General features: G+C 25.6%; 3 protein-coding genes across 10 annotated transcripts in view; 1 reads left to right on the forward strand and 2 right to left on the reverse strand.

Moving 5' to 3' along the window:
• LOC726424 (metabotropic glutamate receptor) overlaps positions 1–2,122 on the forward strand; it is an 81,070-nt gene extending 78,948 nt beyond the window's left edge. Inside the window, exon 12 of one of the 2 annotated variants that reach the window (XM_026445914.1) lies at positions 1,636–2,121. In XM_026445914.1, coding sequence (XP_026301699.1) covers positions 1,636–2,024 — 389 coding nt within the window. In that variant the 3' untranslated portion in view covers positions 2,025–2,121. Of the gene's footprint in view, positions 1–1,635 lie in introns of both variants that reach the window. The other variant, XM_026445913.1, reaches the window with a different exon arrangement.
• Positions 1,678–18,174, reverse strand: LOC726251. 3 transcript variants are annotated; one of them, XR_407548.3, is made up of 6 exons: positions 17,918–18,173; positions 16,275–16,595; positions 15,774–15,827; positions 10,027–10,184; positions 7,564–8,197; positions 1,678–1,875 (listed from the first exon to the last, which is right to left on the reverse strand). XR_407548.3 is itself a non-coding variant. In XM_026445923.1 (5 exons), exons 2-5 carry the CDS (start codon positions 16,489–16,491, stop codon positions 7,814–7,816), a joined length of 813 nt encoding a protein of 270 aa, XP_026301708.1. In that variant the 5' UTR covers positions 16,492–16,595; positions 17,918–18,174; the 3' UTR covers positions 6,974–7,813. The 3 variants fall into 3 exon arrangements, 2 of the variants coding, with proteins under 2 accessions (XP_026301708.1, XP_006557746.1); XM_026445923.1 differs by lacking the exon at positions 1,678–1,875 and having other exon boundaries at positions 6,974–8,197; positions 17,918–18,174; XM_006557683.3 differs by lacking the exons at positions 1,678–1,875; positions 17,918–18,173 and adding an exon at positions 16,910–17,263 and having other exon boundaries at positions 6,974–8,197.
• A 338-nt stretch (positions 18,175–18,512) lies between these two features.
• Positions 18,513–22,671, reverse strand: part of LOC100576563 (growth factor receptor-bound protein 14) — a 55,167-nt gene continuing 51,008 nt past the window's right edge. For all 5 annotated transcript variants that reach the window (XM_003249108.4, XM_006557690.3, XM_006557692.3 and 2 more), the window contains 3 exons: positions 20,756–21,024; positions 20,365–20,458; positions 18,513–19,659 (listed from right to left, as the gene is read on the reverse strand). In XM_003249108.4, the coding sequence (XP_003249156.2) occupies positions 19,348–19,659; positions 20,365–20,458; positions 20,756–21,024 (675 nt within the window). In that variant the 3' untranslated portion in view covers positions 18,513–19,347. The remainder of the gene's footprint in view (positions 19,660–20,364; positions 20,459–20,755; positions 21,025–22,671) is intronic.

The raw sequence follows: 22,671 nt of genomic DNA on the forward strand, positions 1-22,671 counted from the left end.
AAATATAAATACTTATATTTTTTATTATATATCGTATATAAATCATCGTGTGAAAAAATTGTGTAAAATACACACAAATCCAATATGAAAGAAGGCTAACTCACCTTTTTTGATGAAACAAAATATATAAAAAAAAAAACTGGCATAAACTTTTAGTTCTTTAAATTTCTATTTATATTCTTCTTTTGAAAATAGAAAATTATAATAATATCGTAATTCGTAAGACATATGTTCTCTAACACAGATATTCGATAACTAATGCTCTTTCTTATATCCACTGATAATATGATCATGAAAGTACTGTACTATTTAAATTGTTTGTAAACAACATTTTGTCGTTTTACTTCATATTGTCCCATATTTACCTTACAGTAACTGTTATTAATATTAGGATATAATATACAGTTTTTGTTATATATAGGGTGTTATGTTATTTATGTCCAATTTTTGGCTATTCGGTTATTATTATTCTAGATACAAAAAAAAAAAAAACAAAAATTATTATGCAAAAAAATATCATTTAAAACTTATTTATTGAGCTATATGTAATATAAGCTATTAGACAGAGACAGAATGAAATGATTCATTCGAGTTTTAGAAATAATTTTTATTAGAGATGTGAAATTTTAAAAGTCTTTAAAGTTCAAAAAGTTTCAATTTTAAAACTTTTTAAAACTCATAATAATTGTTTATAATATTTTTATAATTTGAAACTTTAAACTGAGTACAGAATAATTTATATAATTCTTCACAATTTATAAAAATCTGAATTAATTTTTATTTAAATAATAAATTGATTTTATATTCTAATCATTTTTATATAATTAAATGCAATTAATTAAATACAAAATATAAAAATAAAAACTTTTTTTGCAAGCTAAGAAGATGATTATTATTAGTTATAAATCTTATTATTATTATTAGTTATAAATCTGAATTTAAAAATTTTCAAAAATAAAAATTTTATTACATAAAAAAAAAAAGAAAAGAAACAGAAAAAAAATTAGCATTTTGAATTTCGAGAGTTTCGGATTTAAATTTTACAAATCTAATTAAATTTCAATCTATTTAATTATTTTTATCTTGATAAGAATCCATTATATGATTTCAAACGCAATAATTTAAATTAATAAAAAAATGCACATGATCGATGCAATGAAAATTTTCAATTTTAAAATATTTAAATAAAAAAACAGAATATTAATTTATTCATTACAATATAGGATTGTAGTAATATTTATTATAAATAAAAATATGAAAAACAATGAATAAAATAAAAGTCTATAGTTTTATCAAGTTATAAATAATTACAATTTTTTTTCTAATTTGATATAAAATTATTGTTATTAATATAAAACAATTGTATTTGAATACATCAAATCTATTAGATTAAAATAAAACAATTTAATCTATTGTTGAAACATTTATAAGTACAAAATCATTGAAAAAATAATATTAAATAATTTCGCAATTTCTAATTTGATAGTTAAATGTAATTGCAACCGATACATTTTGTTATATGAATAATATTTTGTTCATTACTTTGATTCGTTTATTTTAATATTATATACTTATACACTTTATCATGTATAATTTACTTTACTGTTTATTTCATTTTTTTTTTCTCTATTTCAGTTGCGTCCACGTTCTATGCAATCAAAACAAGAAAATGTCCGGAAGGCTTCAACGAGACTCGATGTATCGCATTCACAAATTATGCAACAATCATATTATGGTTAGCATTTGTGCCTTTGTATCTGGCATCGACTAGGAATGTCATTAAAATAATCACATTGGCTCTTTCATTGTCACTGAATGGATTGGTGCAATTGATTTGCTTGTTTCTCCCAAAAGTCTATGTGGTGTTGATCAAGCCTGAAAAAAACACAAGGGAATTAGTGATGGCCAGACATACTTGTTCATCTTATCCAACAACGCCTTGTACGCCAATCACGCCAGAGCTGCCATCTGCCTTGTCCTTTATTATCGACCGCGATCGATCGAAATCGTTATCTTTTTGCTAATTTCCGATCTGATAAAATTTCTTTATAATAGATTAAATTTTAAAATAATATTATTTCTGAAAAAATGATAATTTTAAATAAGAAAATGCGTTTTTTTTTGTAATTTTGTATTATTATCAAGATTGACATTTTATAAAAAATTTAAATATCATAAGTTACCATCCGAAGATCTCAATAAATAATTTGGGATAAAAATAATTTGAAATAAAAAAAAAATATAAAATTATAATAATTTAATCATATTTAATATTATATTAATAGAATTTTGTAATAGAAATACAGAATGCTTTGTTTAAATAAAAACTATAGAAATGAAACTGAAATTAAGAAAAAAGTTTTATAAAAATATTTAAAGAAATAAAGAAAAAAAATATAGGTATAATTATTAATTAAATATTAGTATAAATATTAATTTTTTCATAAATAGATATATAAAGATCATATATGAATGTGTATATATTTTTTTAAATGAAATCATATAATTTTTTTTTCACTAATTAATGCAATTTATTTTTTTACAAGAAAGTATGGATCGATAATAATTCAGAAAACTACAATGGATATCAAATTATTAATGAATAATGGTTATAATTTTTATTTAAAAAAAAATTATTAAAAAATTTATTACTGTACTTGGTAATTATCAGATTTTTTAATAATTCATTTAAAGAATTGCTATTAGAAAAAATTTATACATTTGTGATTATTATAAAATATCTTTCTTAAAATAATTCTATTTCAAACAAGTTTTTTAAAATTACCTGTAATTTAAGAAATAGTTGCATCCAAAAATTAAAATAAAATATTCTGTATATTTTTTACATGTTAAATCTATCTATGTAAAAATTAATCGTAAATTAAAAATGACGTATATAAACAATTTTTATAAAAACATTTTTCTTATAATTAGAATTTTATGTGAGATATGTATTCAATTGTTTTCATTTAAATGAAACACCTGTCACGTTTAATTAATAATAAAGAATTTTAAAAACTTATTTGTTTTAAAACTTTAAATATAAAAAACTTTAAATATAGAAGACATAATAAAGATAAATTTTACATTTTTTTTAAAATGATAATAAAAATATTTTCATTTTGTTACTTTTATCAAATCATAATATTAAACCAAGGTAATCATATAAATTATAATAATTTAAAATATTTTGTTCGTTATAAGTTAATATAAATTTAATAATTTATAATTAAAAAATAAATTATTTTTTCTATCAATCTAATCCAAAGCTGAAACAATCTTAATCATAACTACATCTACTTTTTCTTTTCTTTTCCAAATTTTTTTTCATCAATTTCTATTGGTAAAATACGTATAATAAAGAGAGAAAATAAAATCACAATAAAAATGTAAATCTCATGTGCACACTTGCATTTATTTAATAACGGAAAACATCTTAAAACTAAAAATATCTGCAAACAATACAAATGAATGTTTTCTTTTTTTTTTTTTTTTTTTTTTTGACTCGAACAGAAGTGACATTTCGTTTCGTTGGAAGACATCGATTTCTCGTCGTCAATGATTATGTAATCTACGATAATATCTACGACGAGGAAGATCGAATAAACGCTGAACGAGACAAGATTATAACGATTGTTGTACGGGACTTATTATCCTAAGGTTAGCGAGGTTCACCTCACGAATGAATTCTTTCTCTCTCTGTTTCTCTTTCGATTAATGTAGAATCTCTTATTGAATTTATCAATTATTAAGTACATAATTATTAAGTATATAAATTAAGTCTAATGATTTTAATAGTAAGAAAGAGGAAATTCAAGATTCTGTAAATATTTTGAAATTTAAAATTAAAAAATCTTAGGCATCTTCTTTCAATTATCTTTTTTTTACTAAAGGCATCTTCTTCCATTTTTCATTATTTTGCTTCTAAATTCTTAAAAAATTTTTAAAAAATTTTCCTTTGTAGAGAAAATGAAAGAAAATAAGACAATTTTGATCTGAAATAAGCAATTGTTTTCTTGTTCAAAATTAGTAGTTCATTTTTATTTGTTTGAAGTTGTCTGAAAAAAGAACTCATAAAAATGAGAAAACTGTGAAAATATGTCATAATAAAATAAGTCATAATAAAATAAATCTTTATGCATTAAAAATCACTTAGTGATAAGGTATATTTCATTTTTTCTAAAAAAAATAACATTGTAATAAAGTCGATAACAACTTTACTATTTTAGAATAAAATCAAATTAAATAATATATTTGATTATAAACAACTAGATAATAAGTAATTTCTTATTTCAGATCTTAAATGTTTATTTTATTTCAAAACTGACAATTTTAAACTATATACTTAATAAGAATAAGAAAAAATAATATAATTAATGAACTAGCCAAATTATTTAGAAAATAAAAGAATAGCTAAGCAAGTAATTTCTTTGCATAAAATGAATTTTTCTAGCAAGCCTGCTTATATCATCTATTATTTATTATAACATCTTAACTTAATATTTATCTTCGAATATTTAAAAATTAAATTTTAAAAAAACCAAATAAATTATAAATAAATCTACATCTATAAATGTTTCTAATTTCATTTAATTTTTTAATTTTTTTCTTCTGAGCTATAAAAATGGAAGAAAAACATGAGACAATTTATTCAATCTTGAATTAAATTTTTGATGATATCGATATTTTTGATTAATTATTAAAACATTCTCTTTTTAGACATTTTGTTTCTATAATTCTACAATTCTATTATTATTCTCAACATTCATCTTCAAATATTCAAATCATTCTCTATTCAACATTAACATTCACTTTCAAATATTCAAACATAAACATTGCACTTCGAAACTCACAAATTTCACAACTTATAAATTCACATATCTTTCTTTTCTGAGGCTCATTAAGGCATCCTCTTGATATATTTTATCACCTATGAAAATAAAAATTGGGTAATTACACGAAATGATCTTATTTAACTTTTTTATAATCAAAATATTTCTGATTATAAAAACATCGAAATCACTAAAGTCACTATAGAGAAGGCACTAAACCGTATTCAGATTTTATATTTTCAAAATCACATAACATTTTTGATTATAAGAAAAATTAAAAGTCATAAAACTATTATTATAACATTGTTAAAAACTCATAGCTAATCACTTTCATAATTTCATTTATAAAAATACTTGTAATTAATGTTCTTGGAACATTAATGTTTCAATACTGATTAAGTTAATCACTAATTCAGAGTATAAATGCTTGCTTCATTCATTTCCATCAAAGAAGATTTCCATTATATTATATACAACTATGAAACATATAATATTATTATTTTGATTCTTCAACTTCTTTTTACTATGAAATATACAATTTATTTTGATTCTTAAACTTCTTTCTTTTTTTTTATTTATTATTTTCTATATTCGATAGTATCCGGTTAACTGCACTTTCTGCCCATTTAATTATCGTAAAGTTATATCTATTAATTTCTGAAATTGAAATTTTCAATTTTTTTAAACCACACATATGTCTATAAACTCGATCCAACGTCGTAGATATAAATAAATGCATTTAATCAACACCGATTCACAGATTTCCCTGCGAATTAAGAAAAAGATATTTTTATAAATAATAATTTGTTCACATTTTTTACTTGGCGATTTTGATATATCTTTTCATTCACAATAACAATTATTCATAAACTTTTTTATATACTCTACTCACTAAAAAATAACTATAAAATAATGATATCAATTCGCTCCTAAAGATGGACAAATGGCAATTAGTTGATAAGCAATAGCTTTAACTGTAATAATAGATCTCTTGAACATTGCTTAAATTACTTCTTCGTCGATCAATTTCTTTAAAACTTTAAATATGTATATAATATATATAATATTATATCGTAAAACAAAGATGAATACTTTTTTCCATTTTTATTCATAGAAAATATTTTTTAGAATATTTATAGAAATCTACAAAAAAAGATTACCAATAATTTTCAAAATATTTTTAACTCTTTGGATAACCGATACATTCTAACCTAATTCTGTTAACTGAGCATTATTGTACAAAGAAAATTCTAAAATAGTTACATTCAATCAAAAATCAATTTCATTAAGTGTTTAAAATCCAATTTTCGAATACTTAATTAATTTTTAATTTTACTATCATCTACTATCTATGTTTATAAAAAGGAAAGAGAAAGAGAGAGAGAGAAAGAGAGAGAAACGCGCGCAATTGTCCGAAAGACACGATACGAGTAAAAAACTCAAGGGTTGAGCATTTGAATTGAGCGTGGCGCTTGTTCCTCGATCGATCGGTCGGTCGGTGCACCGTCGCTGACCTATGCGAAGGTTGACCTCGTTATAGTCACCGGCCAACTCTCGCTCGAAAGGCCTTTCATTATGGACGGAATGGCTGATAAGGATCTGCGTGAAGTCGCGCGATTTCTCGCGCGGACGAGCGCGATTAAGTACTTAGAAATATTCTATTTACAAGTTAAAGATGATTTTGTTGAAAAGCTCGTAAACATCCTCACTGATTTTAATGAGACTGAAATATATTAATTAAGGACATTTTCAGCAACTTCTTCTGTACGTACAATACAATTGTCTCAATTTTCGAATTAATATGTTAAAAATATTTTTCACACTATGAATATATTGAGTAATTTCTATTAAGAAGTCGAAAGTTTTATTTTCAAATATATTTTTATCTTTAGATTTACTGATAAAAATAAATTTGTATTTAATGTGATATTCAAATATAATATCACGTTAGATAATTTTTAGAAATATATTAGATATATATTTATTATATTCATTATATGCCTGATTATATTTTTATTTAGTTCAAAAGAAAGAACAATTTATTGAAAAACGATTTAAGAGATAAGTTAGATATTATTTATGTAAGAAATACATACTGAAATATGCAAAAATGCAAAAACAAAAGTACAAATATTATATAATAATGTAAAAAATATTTTTATATTGTATAAAATTAATATATAATTCGTATAATTTAAAAATCAAGGTCGATTGCCTATATGGGAAGAAATTGTTCAAAATGTCCTTAATGTGTATTTCCATAATAGATTGCTATCGTAATAAGGAAATTTTAGAATCAGTCAATTGTGCAATTCAATATGTTCAATTCGCAGCATTTCTGCTAGCATTCAAATATAATAAGTTAAAATAATTTTAATTTCTTTTTTATAAGAATATGCTTATCACTCGTATGATTTTGCTGATGAAAATGAGATCAATCACAATGTACTTAAAACGATGTTAAATTGATTATAATAATATTGTATTATAAATATATCTTTTTATTCATTATTCTATCACTGCAGGATAAAAAATGTTATCAAAGCAAACTTGAGAAATTTAAACATTTCTATATATAATCTCATATTTCATCTTTAGCAAATAGCATTGATTGATTCCTAAAATTCTGCAATATTGAAACCGAAAACAAAATTGAATTTTATGAAACCATATTACTATGTCAACTTCAAATAGCACTAATAACTGAATAACTACTAATAACTCAACTTGCCTGCAGAGTGCACCACTAATTTATATATACAGGTGGCTTCGTATCTCCTAGTTTTCTTCTCGTGTTCCTAAAAGTCTATTCTATACACATATATTTACGTCCATATCTACTATATCACTATGTACCACTCTATACACTACTAAACACTGCTTCAAGCTCGTTAAAATCGGTGAGGAGATAACATTTTCAATAAACTGTCATAGTTATTATCCGAATGGAGCACACGAATCGATTCGATTTCGATCCGAGTTTAAAAGGAACTCTCGCGCTTCGTTCTTAACTGGACGGATTCCGGGCTTGGTGTCATCGCTGGATTGTCATAAGCGTAGTCGAGAGTGGTATCCTCGCTTGGATGCCTTCTCGAGAGTGAGGTGCTAGTGGTGTTTGGAGTCACATTACTGACTGCAGTCCCGCTGCCGCTCCCACTTCCGGCTGAACTTCCGTTTCCATGTCTGGTTTCGTTTTCTGAATATCGAGATGGAGCCACGCTCGCGCTGATTGTGGGCATCGTTAATTTCAATCCGTTTTGCTTCGATGTGCCCAATTCCGCATCTTGGAGCGTTGCTCTGTTACGATCATTGTTATTATTGTTGGTTTTACCCACACTATTGTCGCTGTTATTGCTTGACATTCTCTGAAAAGAAAAATATTCGTCGAATTAATATAAATAATTAATAAAGATTTGTTAATCGAGTAATTTGATTGTCAAGATAGATATATTTCAAATAAAAATTATTATTGAAATTGTTTTTATTAAAATGAAATAGTATTTATTGATTTAAGATTATATTGATAAACATAATAATAGATATTTTTATATATATTCAATTCTATAAATATTTATTTAAATTAAATTAAATTAAATTATTAATAATAATTATTTTAAAGTGTATTAAAAGAAATTATAAAAAAGAAATATATTTTAAATTTTGGATTTTGAATTTATTATTTTAAATATTATTTTTTGTAATTATATTTCATAAGAAAAATAAATAGAAAAATATATTGTAAAAGAAGAACAATTTATTTGAAATTGAATTATAAACTTTGAATAACTTTTTGAATAAACTTTTTTAATAATTTGATTAATAAATAAACTTATGTAAATATTAATATTTTATTGAGTTTATTTATAAATACGAATATGTTAAAATAATTATTGATATAATTAAATAGTTATAATTGCTATTGAATAAGATTTCAATACTGAAAACAATAAAATTATATTTTGTTGTATGATAGAAAAAATATTTAATTTATATTCATATTAAAATATACATAATTGAAATTGAAATTATTACATATTCGTAAAATTATTTCAACTAATATTTTAATCAATATTATAATAATCAAATTATTTCAAATTTATCATATCTAATATTAATTAAGTAAATATTTTTAAAAAAATATTTTTATTTCTTATTTAAAATATATATAATAAAATATTATGTATGAATTGTTAATAACATAATTATTTGAAAAGCGATAATTTTTGATCAAAATTCAATTTTTCAACTTTCATATTTAAAAATTTTATATTTTTATAAAATAATAATTCTTCAAAATTTCGAAATCTAAAATAGTAATAGTTCTTTTGTATAATTCTTTTAAAGAATTATAATGTGAGAGAAAGCGTTTCAAAGATAAAATCGTGAAAGTGAAAATAATTTATTATAAAACAATACAGATTTATTACATTTTCGTATATATAAGCATTTATATTTTAGTTATTTAATTTTTTTTTTAAAAAATAATAAAGTACAAATTTAATAATTTAAAATTTAAGAAGGATAAAAAAATTAAAAGTAATACATGCTTTTCTACATATTTTTTAAAATAAATAAAAAATATAGAATAAAATTTTATTGGTTAAATTTTTGTTTTTAAGAAAATCAAAATTGAATATATAGCTACATTTCAAGAATCATATAATTGATGAATTTTCAAATTCGATTTTTTCAAAATTTAATTTTTAAAAAAATTTATTTTTATATTTTTTATAAATTTATTTTCCTATGTAGAATAACTTCTTTTCGATAGTTTATTCAAATTTAATCGAAAATTAATCAATTTTATTTGTACTTTAAAAATATTTAAATTTGATTTACTCGAAAACAAAGATTCAAATAAAAAAATATTCCTTTTTCTCGATTCATTATTTTTTATAGAATTATTTTCAGTTTTATCTTAAAAATAAGTACATCTTATTTATTAATTTTTTTTTGTAAATTATTTTATAGACTTCTATAAATATATTATTTATTTTTTAAAATTTTATCAATAAATGAAATTCAATGTTTTTGATAAAATTAATTATCAATATAAATATTATATATTAATTAATCAATATAAATATCTTTTGCTCTCACAGTATACTTATTGTAGAAAAATAATTTTTAATTTTGTTTATAAATTATCGCTTTCCGCTTTGAAAGATAATGATAGATCTTGTTCCTGACTCACCTTTATTTTTTTACTAGCGAAACTTCGTCTTATTGCAGCTCGCATCTTTTCCCATCGTGTGAGTTTTCTCGCGAACATCAGGTAGAGTGTCAACAGAAACGATACGCAAGCTATCGTGATGGATATCGAGACTAGAATCCATAATCTTCCAACCTCTCCTATCGATTTATAATATTTTATATTTCAATTTAATATTTCTCTTTCGACTTCTTTAAACATCCTATAGACACTGATTACATATTGATTACATGTTGATTGCAAACATTAATCATAGATTTAACAATAAAAGTCGAATTGGAATTTTTTTTATGTGAATAAAAAAAATCATACTTTTATATAAATAGATTCTAGAAATTTTCTATTTTTCTTTTTATTTTAGAATTACTAGAAATGTCCTTTCTATATTGTACATACTACTATAATATTTACTCTTTCATATACTATTTAACTTGTGAGTAAAAAAGATTTCTCATATAGAACATTATATTTAGATATTTTTTGATATTAATTCGATGAAGATATAAAATAAAAAAATTGAGTCAATGTAGAATAAAGAATTCTAGGGTTTTATTATTAACTATTAACTATTAGAAATGTAGATTAGAATTGTAGATTTTACGAAAAATTATATTATTTAAAATAATTTAACATAAATTATTCAAAATAATTTGAAATTACGTTAAATAGATATTTCGTGCAGATAATTATTTTAAATAATTATGAAATATTTATGAAGAAACGATAATTTATGAGATATATATGACACTGAGAGGTTAGGTCAATGATGGTAGAATGATGTCTCATGTAATGTCGAGCAATTGACTTAAATCTATCATTTGTATCGATAGTTCCATTGCAATATGTATCAGCGTCTATATATAAATTGTTTTAGAACAGCAATTTTCAACCAATATGTTGTAAATTTATTTAAATTTGTATCTAATTATTAAAATTGAAATAAAAGATAAACTATTTGAAATAATTTATTTTGAATCATTATTTTCAATGTTATTTGATAAGTTATCAATTTGTTTAAAATAATAATTCCGAATAAGTATATTCTAATTTTAAATTTGGCAAAATAAATAAATGTTAAAATAATTGTAAAATATTGTATCGTAAACATATAATAAATAATATGTATATATATATATATATTTCACATTAACTTACATAAATTTTGATAACATTATCTATTATAATTTAAGATTATCTATTAGATATTTATGAAAAATGACATTATTTAAAATAATTTGAAATAAATTATTTAAGATAATTTAAAATTACCTTAATAAATTTATTTTTTGTTTTAAAAAATTATGAGATAAATAACATTTATTTTATAATTTGCCACTATTTCATAATTCTCCTGTTAGATAATGAATAAAATTACCTTGAATTGTGCGGAATTTATTTCAAATAATATAAAAAAAAAATAATATACTATACAATAATATAAATTTAATTATAATAATAATAAATTTTTAGAAATAACATATAATTTCAATTTGAGATTATGTTCTTTATTTGATTAATTTGAGACAATTTAATTTAAAGTATATTTTTTAAATCCCATTATCTCTAACATATATTTTTTGTCATTATTAAGTTATAGTAATAGCAATAATACTAATAATACTAATAAATATTCGATATCGTGTATATATTAAAAATTTAATTATTTTTATCGAAATTAAATAACAAATAATTTATTGAAATGTTAAATAAATCATTTAATTGCAAATATATTTATTTTTTTTATGAAATATTTCTCAAATAATTTCAAAAAATAATTTTAAAATAATGTAAATTTAAAAATTTCTTAAAACATCTAGATCTGAATTATATATATAATTATATAATAAGCAATTAGATTTGAAATGGATTAATTATTTCGATACAAAATTCGATAGTCATCTTCACGATAATAAATTAAAAAATCGATTGTGAATATTCTGTTGTCAAAATGATATTGACAACTGATGACATTTTTAGTGGAAACGAGCACAGTGTTTAAATAAATAATAAAAATTTCTGCCTGAAAAATTGTTATATTAAAATAAATTATAATATAATATATCAAGAATATCGAATTTTTAATACTTAATATAAGTTAATACATAACTTTTTCAACAATACATATATTTTTAAACTGAAAATTGATATATTTTATCTTTGTTTATTATCTGATATTATATGATATTTCTATTAATTATTCTATTAAACAAAAAAAATTTTCAGTCTTTTTTATTTTAAGCTTTAAACGACAAAAAAACTTTTTTCTTATAAAAAAGTTCATCCCATTATTTTTTACTACAAATAATATTTTTTCAAAAAAATGAACGAGACAAAAATTTCACTCAATTTTATTTAATTTTATAAATTTTATAAGAATAAATTTTTTAAATTTACAACGATAGCTATGAAATGACAATATCATAACTTTTTTTTAAATTAATACGTGTATTCTTTTTTTAACATTTCATGGTAGCGGCTACCAACACTTTAAGAGAGTTTAACCTATTATATGATAAAGTTTAATGAGTGAGCGATAGTGAAAGAAAAATAAAAAGAATATGAAAAGTAATTTACGATTATTTTCAGTGACAAAATCATGGAATTTCACGAATTTTTAATTAGACTTCGATTCGTCGAAGATATGATAAGACAACTTCCATGAAATTGACGTAATGAACGCGAAAAAAGAATTTTATTTCAAAAGAATATCAATTGCTTCTTGTAATTCTTCATTAAATTTTATCATAAGATTTTTATGTAATTATAACAAGTTTCAAATATTCAACTAATATGTAAAAATATGTAATAAAATTTTATTTTATGTAAATTCTATTAATATTGTTTAAAATTATATAAATTACATATAAATTATATAAAGTCATATAAAATTACATAAATTTTCTATATTTTTTGATAGATTATTTTTTGATAGATCATTTATCTGAAGAAATTGAGCTTGAAAATTTTTTATAAGATATTATATGTATATATATTACTCTAATTCTTTTATTGATAAATTTCTATAATTATTCTAATTAGAAGTTTTATATAAATTTTAAATTTATTTATAATATTAAATTATCATACAAATAAAATTATTATTAGAAGAAAAATATATAACATATTTATTTTATATAAAATATTGTATATATAAACATATATAGTATATAATATAAAAAATATTTGTAAAAAAAATTCCTCTTTTCTATAGAATTTATTATTAAGAAATTTTTAAGAAATGTCAGAAGTTAAATAGTTATACTCAATATTTTTTATTTATGTAAATAAAGTAAAGTAATAACTATTTTTATTCTAAATTTTTCAATATTTTACTTCCACTTTGAAGCAAAAATAATTATTTATTTATAATTATTTATAATAATTATTTTTTTTTAGAAATTATTTACAAATATTCACAAATATATACTTATAGAATATATAATATATATATATATATATATATATTATATAATATACTTTAAGAAATATAATTCATTTTTTGATGCAACGTCAATTTTAATACATTATACTCATACTCATAATTTTTTTTTTTTAAAATGATCGTCATTTCATATATAATAGCATTATAAATTTAAAAGATTTTGTTATATGTAAAGAAAGGATGAAACTTTTATCTTTTCCAATTTTTTTTTTTAAATTTACATTAAAAAAAATGTTAAGAATTAATAGTATGAATACTCTACATGTACAAGAATTATTATCCAAGAATTCACAAATAAAAAATTTCAAATTCAAATAAAAACATAAAAAATTATATATTAAATTTATTTATTATAACCGAATTTTCTTAGATAATAAAATAAAATAAAAAAGAAACCGATAAAATCTTAAATGAATATAAGAAAATTTTTGTTTTATAAAAATAAATTTTGAACATTTTGTTAATTTTTCTTTGCTTAAAATAGTTATCAATGTCACTAAATATTTATTATAACATTTTTTATAATTTATTATATTTTTATAGTATTTGCAAAAGATTTTTTATTTATATAACTATTTCTATATAACTTTTGAATAATAGTTATATTAACATTTTTATTAGTAGAATTTTATTAATTAATTTGTGTGTGTTGTGAGATAAAGTTGAAAATCGCTGTTAACATTGGTCTACAAAATTTTTATTTTCTTTTTATCATATAAGATTTTTAATTATATTTTTTATGCTGGATTCAAATATGCAATCTATTTATTTCTATTATGCATAATTTTTGAATGACCTACAATTTAATATTTATAAATTGTATAATCTTATATATATATATTGATAGAGAAAGTTAGCCAAAATGGAAATAAAAAATATAAATGGAAAAATCATATGATATGAATCATTGAAATATTTTATTTTTAATTAAGATCATATGAAAATATTATTTCTTGTGTATCAGAATGTAAAATATTTATTGTTAAAGTTTTAATATAATGATTTTAATAATTATTTTCTTTAATTTGGATATTGAGATATTGCAAGGAATAAAACATTAAATTATACAATTTTTATACTTTATTTTGACTCTTGACAATAATTTTCATTTCATATCATAGACTGTAACTTTTTTCGTATGACACAAAATGATATAATTCAAATATGAAAAAATATCAAGAATTTACCATTTTATATTTTTTGGAAAAACAATTATTATTATATGAAAGAGATAATAAATACAACCTTTGAGAAGTTAATTGACTTTCTATTTCAAAAAATAATGTAAATATTAATTTTTTTTTAAATATGTTTATATGTTTGTATCTGAAATGAAATAAAACATATATGGAGAGAAAAATGGAAATGTTTGTTTTAGTATATATCTATTCTTTCATAAATTCATTAAATTAATACTTATCTCTAATTTTTTATAGATTTTTTAACTTTAATATTTTCCATATTATATATTATTCATATTTAATTATTTTATATAAATCAATAGTTTTTATTTTAAAAAAATAAAGATTTTGTTTTATTAATTTTAATTAATTTTAAATGAATGTTTCATTTCATGTTACAATTTTAGCAAACACGAAATTTTAATCATTTTCTTTTGTAACTAAATATTTTTTTTAATTAAATCTTATTTTCTCATAGTCAAAAATTTATTTAAGATTTCTATTCAAAATAAATTGTATTATTTTTTCCTCCATTTTTTTTCAATACATTTCAACAAAATGTTCCATTTTCACCAACTTATTTATTAAATTGTAAACAATTTATATTTAACGCTTGTATTAAAAATTGTTAAAATAAAACAAAAATAGAACGAGAGAAGTGTTTGAAAGTGTTTAAATATTTATAATTTTATCAAAAATAATATTATTTCGATAAAATTTTATTTATCTTGCAAATAAATGATCATAGTTTTAAATACTGCAAGAAAAAATTTAAAAAAGTCGAACGTCTCCAAACTTATTAAAATGTAACTTTATTAAAATATGAAATCCTCTTTTCATTCTATTTTTTAAACATAAATAAAGATCGAAGATTTAAATGTCACATTTGTTTCCAATATAATATAAACAATATAAAACTTCAAACAATTTTCAACAACTTTTAATTCATAAAATTCCATTATAACTATATATGAAAATAAAATTTGATCCCAAATTGAAATTTAATATCCAATATATATCCAATTAATAAGACAACAAAAATTTTGTTTACCAATGTAATCGATATTCATTCAATATACAAATCACATTTAATAAATTCCACTTACCTCGCAACTCCTCGTACTCGTTTAGAAGAACGTATCGCTCGTCGTGGAGATATACTGAAATCCAAAGAAAAGAAAAAAAACGAAGGATGAGGACGAAGAAGAAAATTTTCCGCGGCAGCGAAAGTACATATTTTCGAATGACTTCGAACGGGACGTTTTCAAAAGGGACGGTTGCTCTCGCGGTGAGGGGAGAAGCGGGGTGGGGGTGAGAGGCAGGCTGACGAGCGAAGAAGAGGAAGGGAGAGGAAGCAAGAACGAGGAAAGAAAAGAAAGCAGGTAGGCAGGTAGGCAAGTCGGATGAGTCATCATGGTTGGTCGCGTGTGGGGAAGTCGACGGAGGGACGGTGGTCAGGTGTAAAGTCAACGGACTCGAACCCTCTCGTATATATTCAGGTGCAAGGGACCTGGCTGTTACCTGGCCTTTTCCTCGATCGATCCCGAAACGCTTATATCGATTCGACCGAGTTTCAAGCAAGGAAAAATTGTCACCTTGTTGCTCACCTTGACAATCGGAGAAACACTCTTGAGGCAAATAGTTGCGAGCAGTCTTGTTACAGATGGACGAACACGGTTTGCAACTTTTGTCGTAGCTGCTGCAATACTCGATCGTGGAGCAATGTTTTTCGCCGCATTTCGCTCCATCGTGATTCAACGCTGCCGTCGTGCTGCCCACCATCAACAACAACGCGACCAACAATGTCATCGTCGTTGAATCCATCCTCGTATCGTGACACGTCGTGTGCGCTATCGTCCCCTACGACGAATACAATTCGAACTCAACGATGTTCGAAAAAACCGTCTTGAATTGGAAACATACTTGTCCTGGAAAAGCAAGCATGCATTTGAATCCTTGTTATAGAACGAACGATCAAAAAAATATGCAATATTAAAGTTTCGAAAACAATGTTTCAAGATTGTAAGAATCTAAACATTAATCGATATTTATAATTTGAAATAAATAACAAAATTATTTAAACCAGAATATTATTTACTATTCATTAAAACGTTTCACCATAAACGTCATATATATTATGTAAATACGGATTGTTTATAGATTTCATTACGAAAGCATATCTTCACGGTGAATTGAATGAATCACTAACTTGAGATTATTTCGATATCTTTGCAATTTTTACCTTCAAAAAATTTAAGTTAATAAATACATATATTTATCATTCGTTTGAATAACGAGCGTTTTCGTGTAATACATATTCGTGTAATATTTATGTTCGATTGCGCGATAGAAACGATCGGTGGTTTACAGACGAGGCGAGAGGGAAACGAGGCGAACGCCGTATAGTGTGACTCATCGGTGGTATCGCGGAGAACGAGCACAGTTCGAAACGCGATCGCCGCCGACCGATTCGACCTCGTGGAGTTTCGATCGCCTCGCGCCACGCCGCGCCGCGTGGAAATTCCGAGACGTCACTCTACCCGCTCGCGGGAGTCCACACTCCTTCGATGTCCATGCTCCTACCGAATGGAATACCTCGATCCATCGGTCGTCCGGCTCGGATGGCGTAACGCTGGACGCAGGAAAAGGGAGAGGGAGAAAGAGAGAGAAAAGGACGGAAAGAGAGAGAGAGAGAGAGAGAACAGTCAGGACGAAGAAAAGAGAAGGGAAGGGGAACCGGTCGGTCGTACCTGGTACCGTAACGTGGGTGCACGAACTCTATCGATGGCGACGACCGAAAGAGAATCGTTGGAAACGTAACGAATGTCTTGAAATAATCCTGGGAATCGAGTAACCTAACCGTTTGTACCACGGATAAAAGTTATAGTCGCTTGAACGATCGACGGGAATGTCACCGAACCGGTTCTCGAGGGCGGCGTCGCTTCAATAAACGTTTTCGCGGCAACAACAGGAGACGACACGATTGTTAATCCTCTGAACGTTTTCTACGCGACGTTAAAACGTTTAAAAAGAAATTATTATTAAACGTGTGTCCATTTTCGATTCGATTACAGAAAAAAAGATTTTGATTCGAGTTTCTCGTTCGAGGATTTGCGCGCATGCGCGGTAGCTATCCGTGATCTCGAAACGAAACGAAGAGTTGGATCCTCCGACTATGAAAATTCTCTCGGAGCGATTCGATCCTTCGAATTCGATCGATGCGTAACAGGTGGTGCGTGTACCAACTTACTTGCTGAAAATTCGTCGAATCGGTGGATAATGTTGTGCCCTGAATTGTCGAGATCGAGCCGAATCAATTCGCATTTCGGCAATCGCAATACGAGAGATTGTTCGTCGATTTTGAATTGGGAATACGCGTGGCAACGTGTTCGAAAAATGAGAAACGCGAGTAAGAAAGAGAGGAATGAACGGCAATGCCGGAGGATAAATAGCAGACTGCGTCGCGTCGACTGGTCACGGTAAACTGAGGATCGTGGAGCAAACTACGACTCGCACCTGAATTCCACCTCTCCGTACGTTCATCGATCCCCCTTCTCTTCTCTCTCTCTCTCTCTTTCTCTTCTCGGCCGAAAGACGACGATGCTCCTCCTCCTCCTCCTGCTGCTGCCGCCTGCCGTAATACCTGCCGGAATACGTTCTCAGCCATTACAGTCGTATCCTACGTACGTACCTGTTGCGAACGGTACAGCGTTCGACCTTTGTAGTGTTACAACATATCGGGAAGTATATATTAAAGAGACATTTCCAAGAAAATGCATTGGGGGAGGGGGGAGAAGGAACAGAGTTACAAATGGAAAAGAAAAAGATATAATAAAAACACGATAAACGATTTTCCACTTATGGATTATATTTTATTGTTCTTCGAAATAGATGTCGAGATCTCGAGGATCGACTTTTTTTTTCTTTTATCCTACTACTTGTTCGTACAAAATATATATTTTATCGATGATAATCGTCTTAATAATAACGTGACCTCTAACGAATACTCGTTTCTTTCCTTATACCACTACTGGCACCTGATCCTCGCTTCCTTTCAAAAAAAAAAAAACAGAATTCGTATCTCGTGAATCGATTCGTAAACACGGTGAATTCAAAGAATTGAATCCGTGCGTCGCCGTAGTACACGGCTCGAAAAATCGGGATTGATTAACCGCTATCAAAGCCGATTTTTGAAATACCGGTTAACCACAGCGAACGAATCCATTCACGGTTACGCGTGAACGAGACGAAAAATAGGAAACGAAGATGGGTGATGATATTGCGGTTCATGCCCGCAAAGCTCTGCTCACTTTTCATTATATATGTTTCATATACATATCGTATCGATTTGTATCATTTCTCCTCCTCTTCTTCCTCTTCTTCTTCTTTTTTTTTCCTGTTTTTAACAGCGTTAGCCGCAAAGAGGCGTTCTATTTCTTTCTCTCTCTCTCTCGCTCTTTCTCTCTTTCTGTCTGGCTACAGAAAATTCGCTGGCTACAAATTCCATTTACTGTAGCTGCACAAGCACAAACTCCAGCAACCCGAGCGCGCAGATCGAACGTTCGCGTCACCGGACCTGTTCTCGTTCGCGATTCCGTTCAGTCGAGAAGCGTAGTCGAGGGAACAGTCGGCCGTGACGAGACGCTCTTCGACGCTAGCGGGCCGCTGGAATTCCTATCCTCAGATGCTCTTGTGTCCGGCGTTATAGGCAGCAGAAATGGGAGGAGTCGTGGTACCGGCCACGTTGCTGCTCAGCCGTCGATCGAGTTCGATGGGCGATGGTGGTGACCCCCCGCCATCCTCCTGCTGCAACGGTACGGGAACCGGAAGGGGGAGCATCTCGGGGACGCCGTTCTGCACGTAGTGAGTCAGCCGGGTGGGCAAACAGCCCGCGTTCAATTGGTAGAATTCGATCAATTGGAGCAAGTCATAGAACCGGGTTATTCCCTTGTCGAGGGTGTACAGCCAGCAGTTGCACCGTTCGTCGAAAACCTGAAATCAACTTGGGATGTAATAATCATCAAGATACAGATTATATATATAGCGAGAGAGACATATTAGATTTGTGATTCTTAACCTATGATCTTATACCCGGAGGGGGTTACAGGAGGCTCTTACACGCGCAAGTGAACGATGACTAAGAGGAAGCACGTGATTTGTTGCTTTATTTATTTATGATAAATTTCTTGTCTAGAATAAACAGAGAATAGAAGTCTAAAATCTAAAATGTAATATTAATATATAAGGATTGATATTTTTAGAGGATTCATGGAAATTGATACAAGCACAAAAGTTAGTTGGAAAAAATTATAAGTAACATATACTTATCTATTAAATTACAAATAATTTAAATTTGCATTGGAATGAGAAAGTAAAGACAGAGACAATGATATAACAAAGTAATCTTACTTTATCTATGTTTCACTTCATCTAATCTTAACTTATTTTTGTACATCAACTTGTATTTATTTTGGCTTGTAGAATCAAGTTTCCAAAATTATCCCAAATATATTAATATCCAGAATATAAATGATTGCAATTCTTAAATATTTATTATTACATATATGTATCATTAATTTTGGATAAAGTCTGCATACTTTTAATCAATACAAGAGCATAAAACTAGTTATTTTAACAAATTTGATAGTTTTAGTATTAAATCATGACAAACACAAGGTTAAGAATCCAGATACTTACAGGCTGAATCTGTGCGTGGAATACCTTCTCACTGTACTTGTACGTGAGCACATATGCACCCAAATTGCTCTTGCTTTCCCGTACCAGGAATACGCTGAAAGAACAAGAAGATATAGTACAAGATGTATTTTAAGACGGACAGTTACGGATCTACGACAACGACGACGACAACGACGACCAATGATAGAAAATTTCAACATTAAAATTAACAATTCAATATCATAGTTCAAATCATAGAAAATAACCGCAATTAATCCAACAACCGAAATTACACGAAATCTACTTGTAATGAATATCATTATGGAGAGCATTTCAAAGTTATCACTTGAAATAACTTGATTCGAAATTTCAATTAAATTTTCCAATTGAACTCGTTGTCACGACAGCTTACCCGTCAACGGAACCATGGTCTCGAACTATCGCTGCGGCGATATCTCTTTTCAATCCTCTGTGAAACCATGGTTGCAAAACATGAAATCCATCGTCCAATCCGTGCAACCGTACCATAGCGCAACCCTGAGGCGGCCTCGAGAACGGCCTCCACGTTCGCCGCCAATTTATCCCTTCGTTCTCGGCGATATTCTTCGCCTCTTTCGGATCTTCCACGATCCTTCCCACGCTTCCGGTAAAATCCATGGCCACGCGTGACCGCACCGATTCCTGTGAACGTAACACATTTGAAACGTGAAAAGATTTGTTCGAGAACAGGAAGAAAAGTTGAAAGTATTAAAGTGGAAGACGTGCTCTCCCACTTTTTCCACACGCTTTCATTCGCAACGTTCACTCGAACGTAGACTCTCTTGGTCACGGAGTTTCGATTTATCGGAGCGGAACGTTACCGTTGCACGGTTATAGTGAAACAGATGTCTGACCGCGAAAAAAAAAAAAGAATCAAAATTTGGACCATTTTAATTAATTCAATATTTTCTTATTAAATTTCGATTCGAGAATTTTTGCTTTATTATTTGTATATTATTTTATTTTTATTTTATACGTTTTATTTTTTCTTTATTTGCAAAAATTGTTTTTTATTAGTTATATTTATACACTTATTGTTATTTTTGAGGAATAAATCTTGTGATTTTGGTTTAAGATTTGTTATTAAATTTTATTAAAATTTTGTCATTATAGTTTCAATTCGAATTCAATAAAAATCAATTATCAATTTCTGCTACTTTTTTTTATAAGTTATATAAGTACAGCCTATAGACCGCCTACGAAGTAACATTGGCTATTAACACCTCGTTCTATATAAAATACGTATGAAAATGTATATGTCGTAATTTATTCTATCTCGTCTTATAATAATTTCATTAATATTCATAATATGTATATATAAAAATTTTTATAAAATTAATCGATTGAAAAATTGTTTAAATTTTGTATTTTACTTTTATGCGTAAAAATAATATGTAAAATTTTTTACTAAAAGTTCAGTTAAATATCTTCTTTGAGGAAAAATATTAATATTATACGATTTGATTGATATTAAAAAATGAATCGGACGAAAGAAAATTTTTTTTAACATCAAATTTTAATATTTTTTTTTTTTAAGATTACGCATATATATTTCTTTATATAAATATATTATATATATTTTTTTTTTTTACATATTATAATTAACATTACTCGTGCATTCATTCATGTATAATAGTATGATCTTCGATCTTAAAATTTTTAAATTATTATGGAACTTATTTTTAGCGACATACATGTTTATCAAATTTTATATATACAAAGTGTTATGTAGGCAGAAATAACTTGATCATATCTTGCTTGTTTTTGATAATATTAAAAAATATCTTAGATAAAAATTGAATAATTTTCAGAAGAGCATATGTTGGTATTATGAATTTTTTCGTAAATTGGTGCATACAAAATTTATAAAAATTAAATTTTCTTTTTTTGTAATTAGAATTGTATAATTTTTATTTCTCACAAAAGATTTTAAATTACCGAGATATTTGTTCATATTTTCTTCTTTCACATAGGAAATTTTTTCAAAATTCAAGTTAAAATATTTTTTGATGATTAATACATTAAAAAATATGTGATTACATATATATAAATAAAAACGAATTTGATTGAAAAATTCATTTGATTATATAAAAAAATTTACAATAAATAATTCGAAATAAAGCAAAATTTCAAATGATCAACTTCACTTTATTTCATTCGTTTTATATAATATAGAATCGAAGCGTTTAAAAATGTTCAATCAAACGATTTAGCCTTTAAATAATTTTTATACTTGATAAAAAGATAATTAAATTCCATTCGTAATAAATTTATATTCAATGATTATAT

This window comes from Apis mellifera, linkage group LG16 (genome assembly GCF_003254395.2).
Source record: "Apis mellifera strain DH4 linkage group LG16, Amel_HAv3.1, whole genome shotgun sequence".
In the NCBI taxonomy this organism is placed as follows: Eukaryota; Metazoa; Arthropoda; class Insecta; order Hymenoptera; family Apidae; genus Apis; species Apis mellifera.

Excerpts from the sequence above, each read along its gene's own strand:
- LOC726251 (XM_026445923.1), bottom strand. The coding sequence starts at position 16,491 with ATGGATTCAACGACGATGACATTGTTGGTCGCGTTGTTGTTGATGGTG. Across the intron at positions 10,185-15,773 it reads CGAGTACGAGGAGTTGCGAG|GAGAGGTTGGAAGATTATGG; the intron begins GTAAGTGGAATT and ends ATAAATCGATAG. Across the intron at positions 8,198-10,026 it reads TCGCTAGTAAAAAAATAAAG|AGAATGTCAAGCAATAACAG; the intron begins GTGAGTCAGGAA and ends TTTTCTTTTCAG.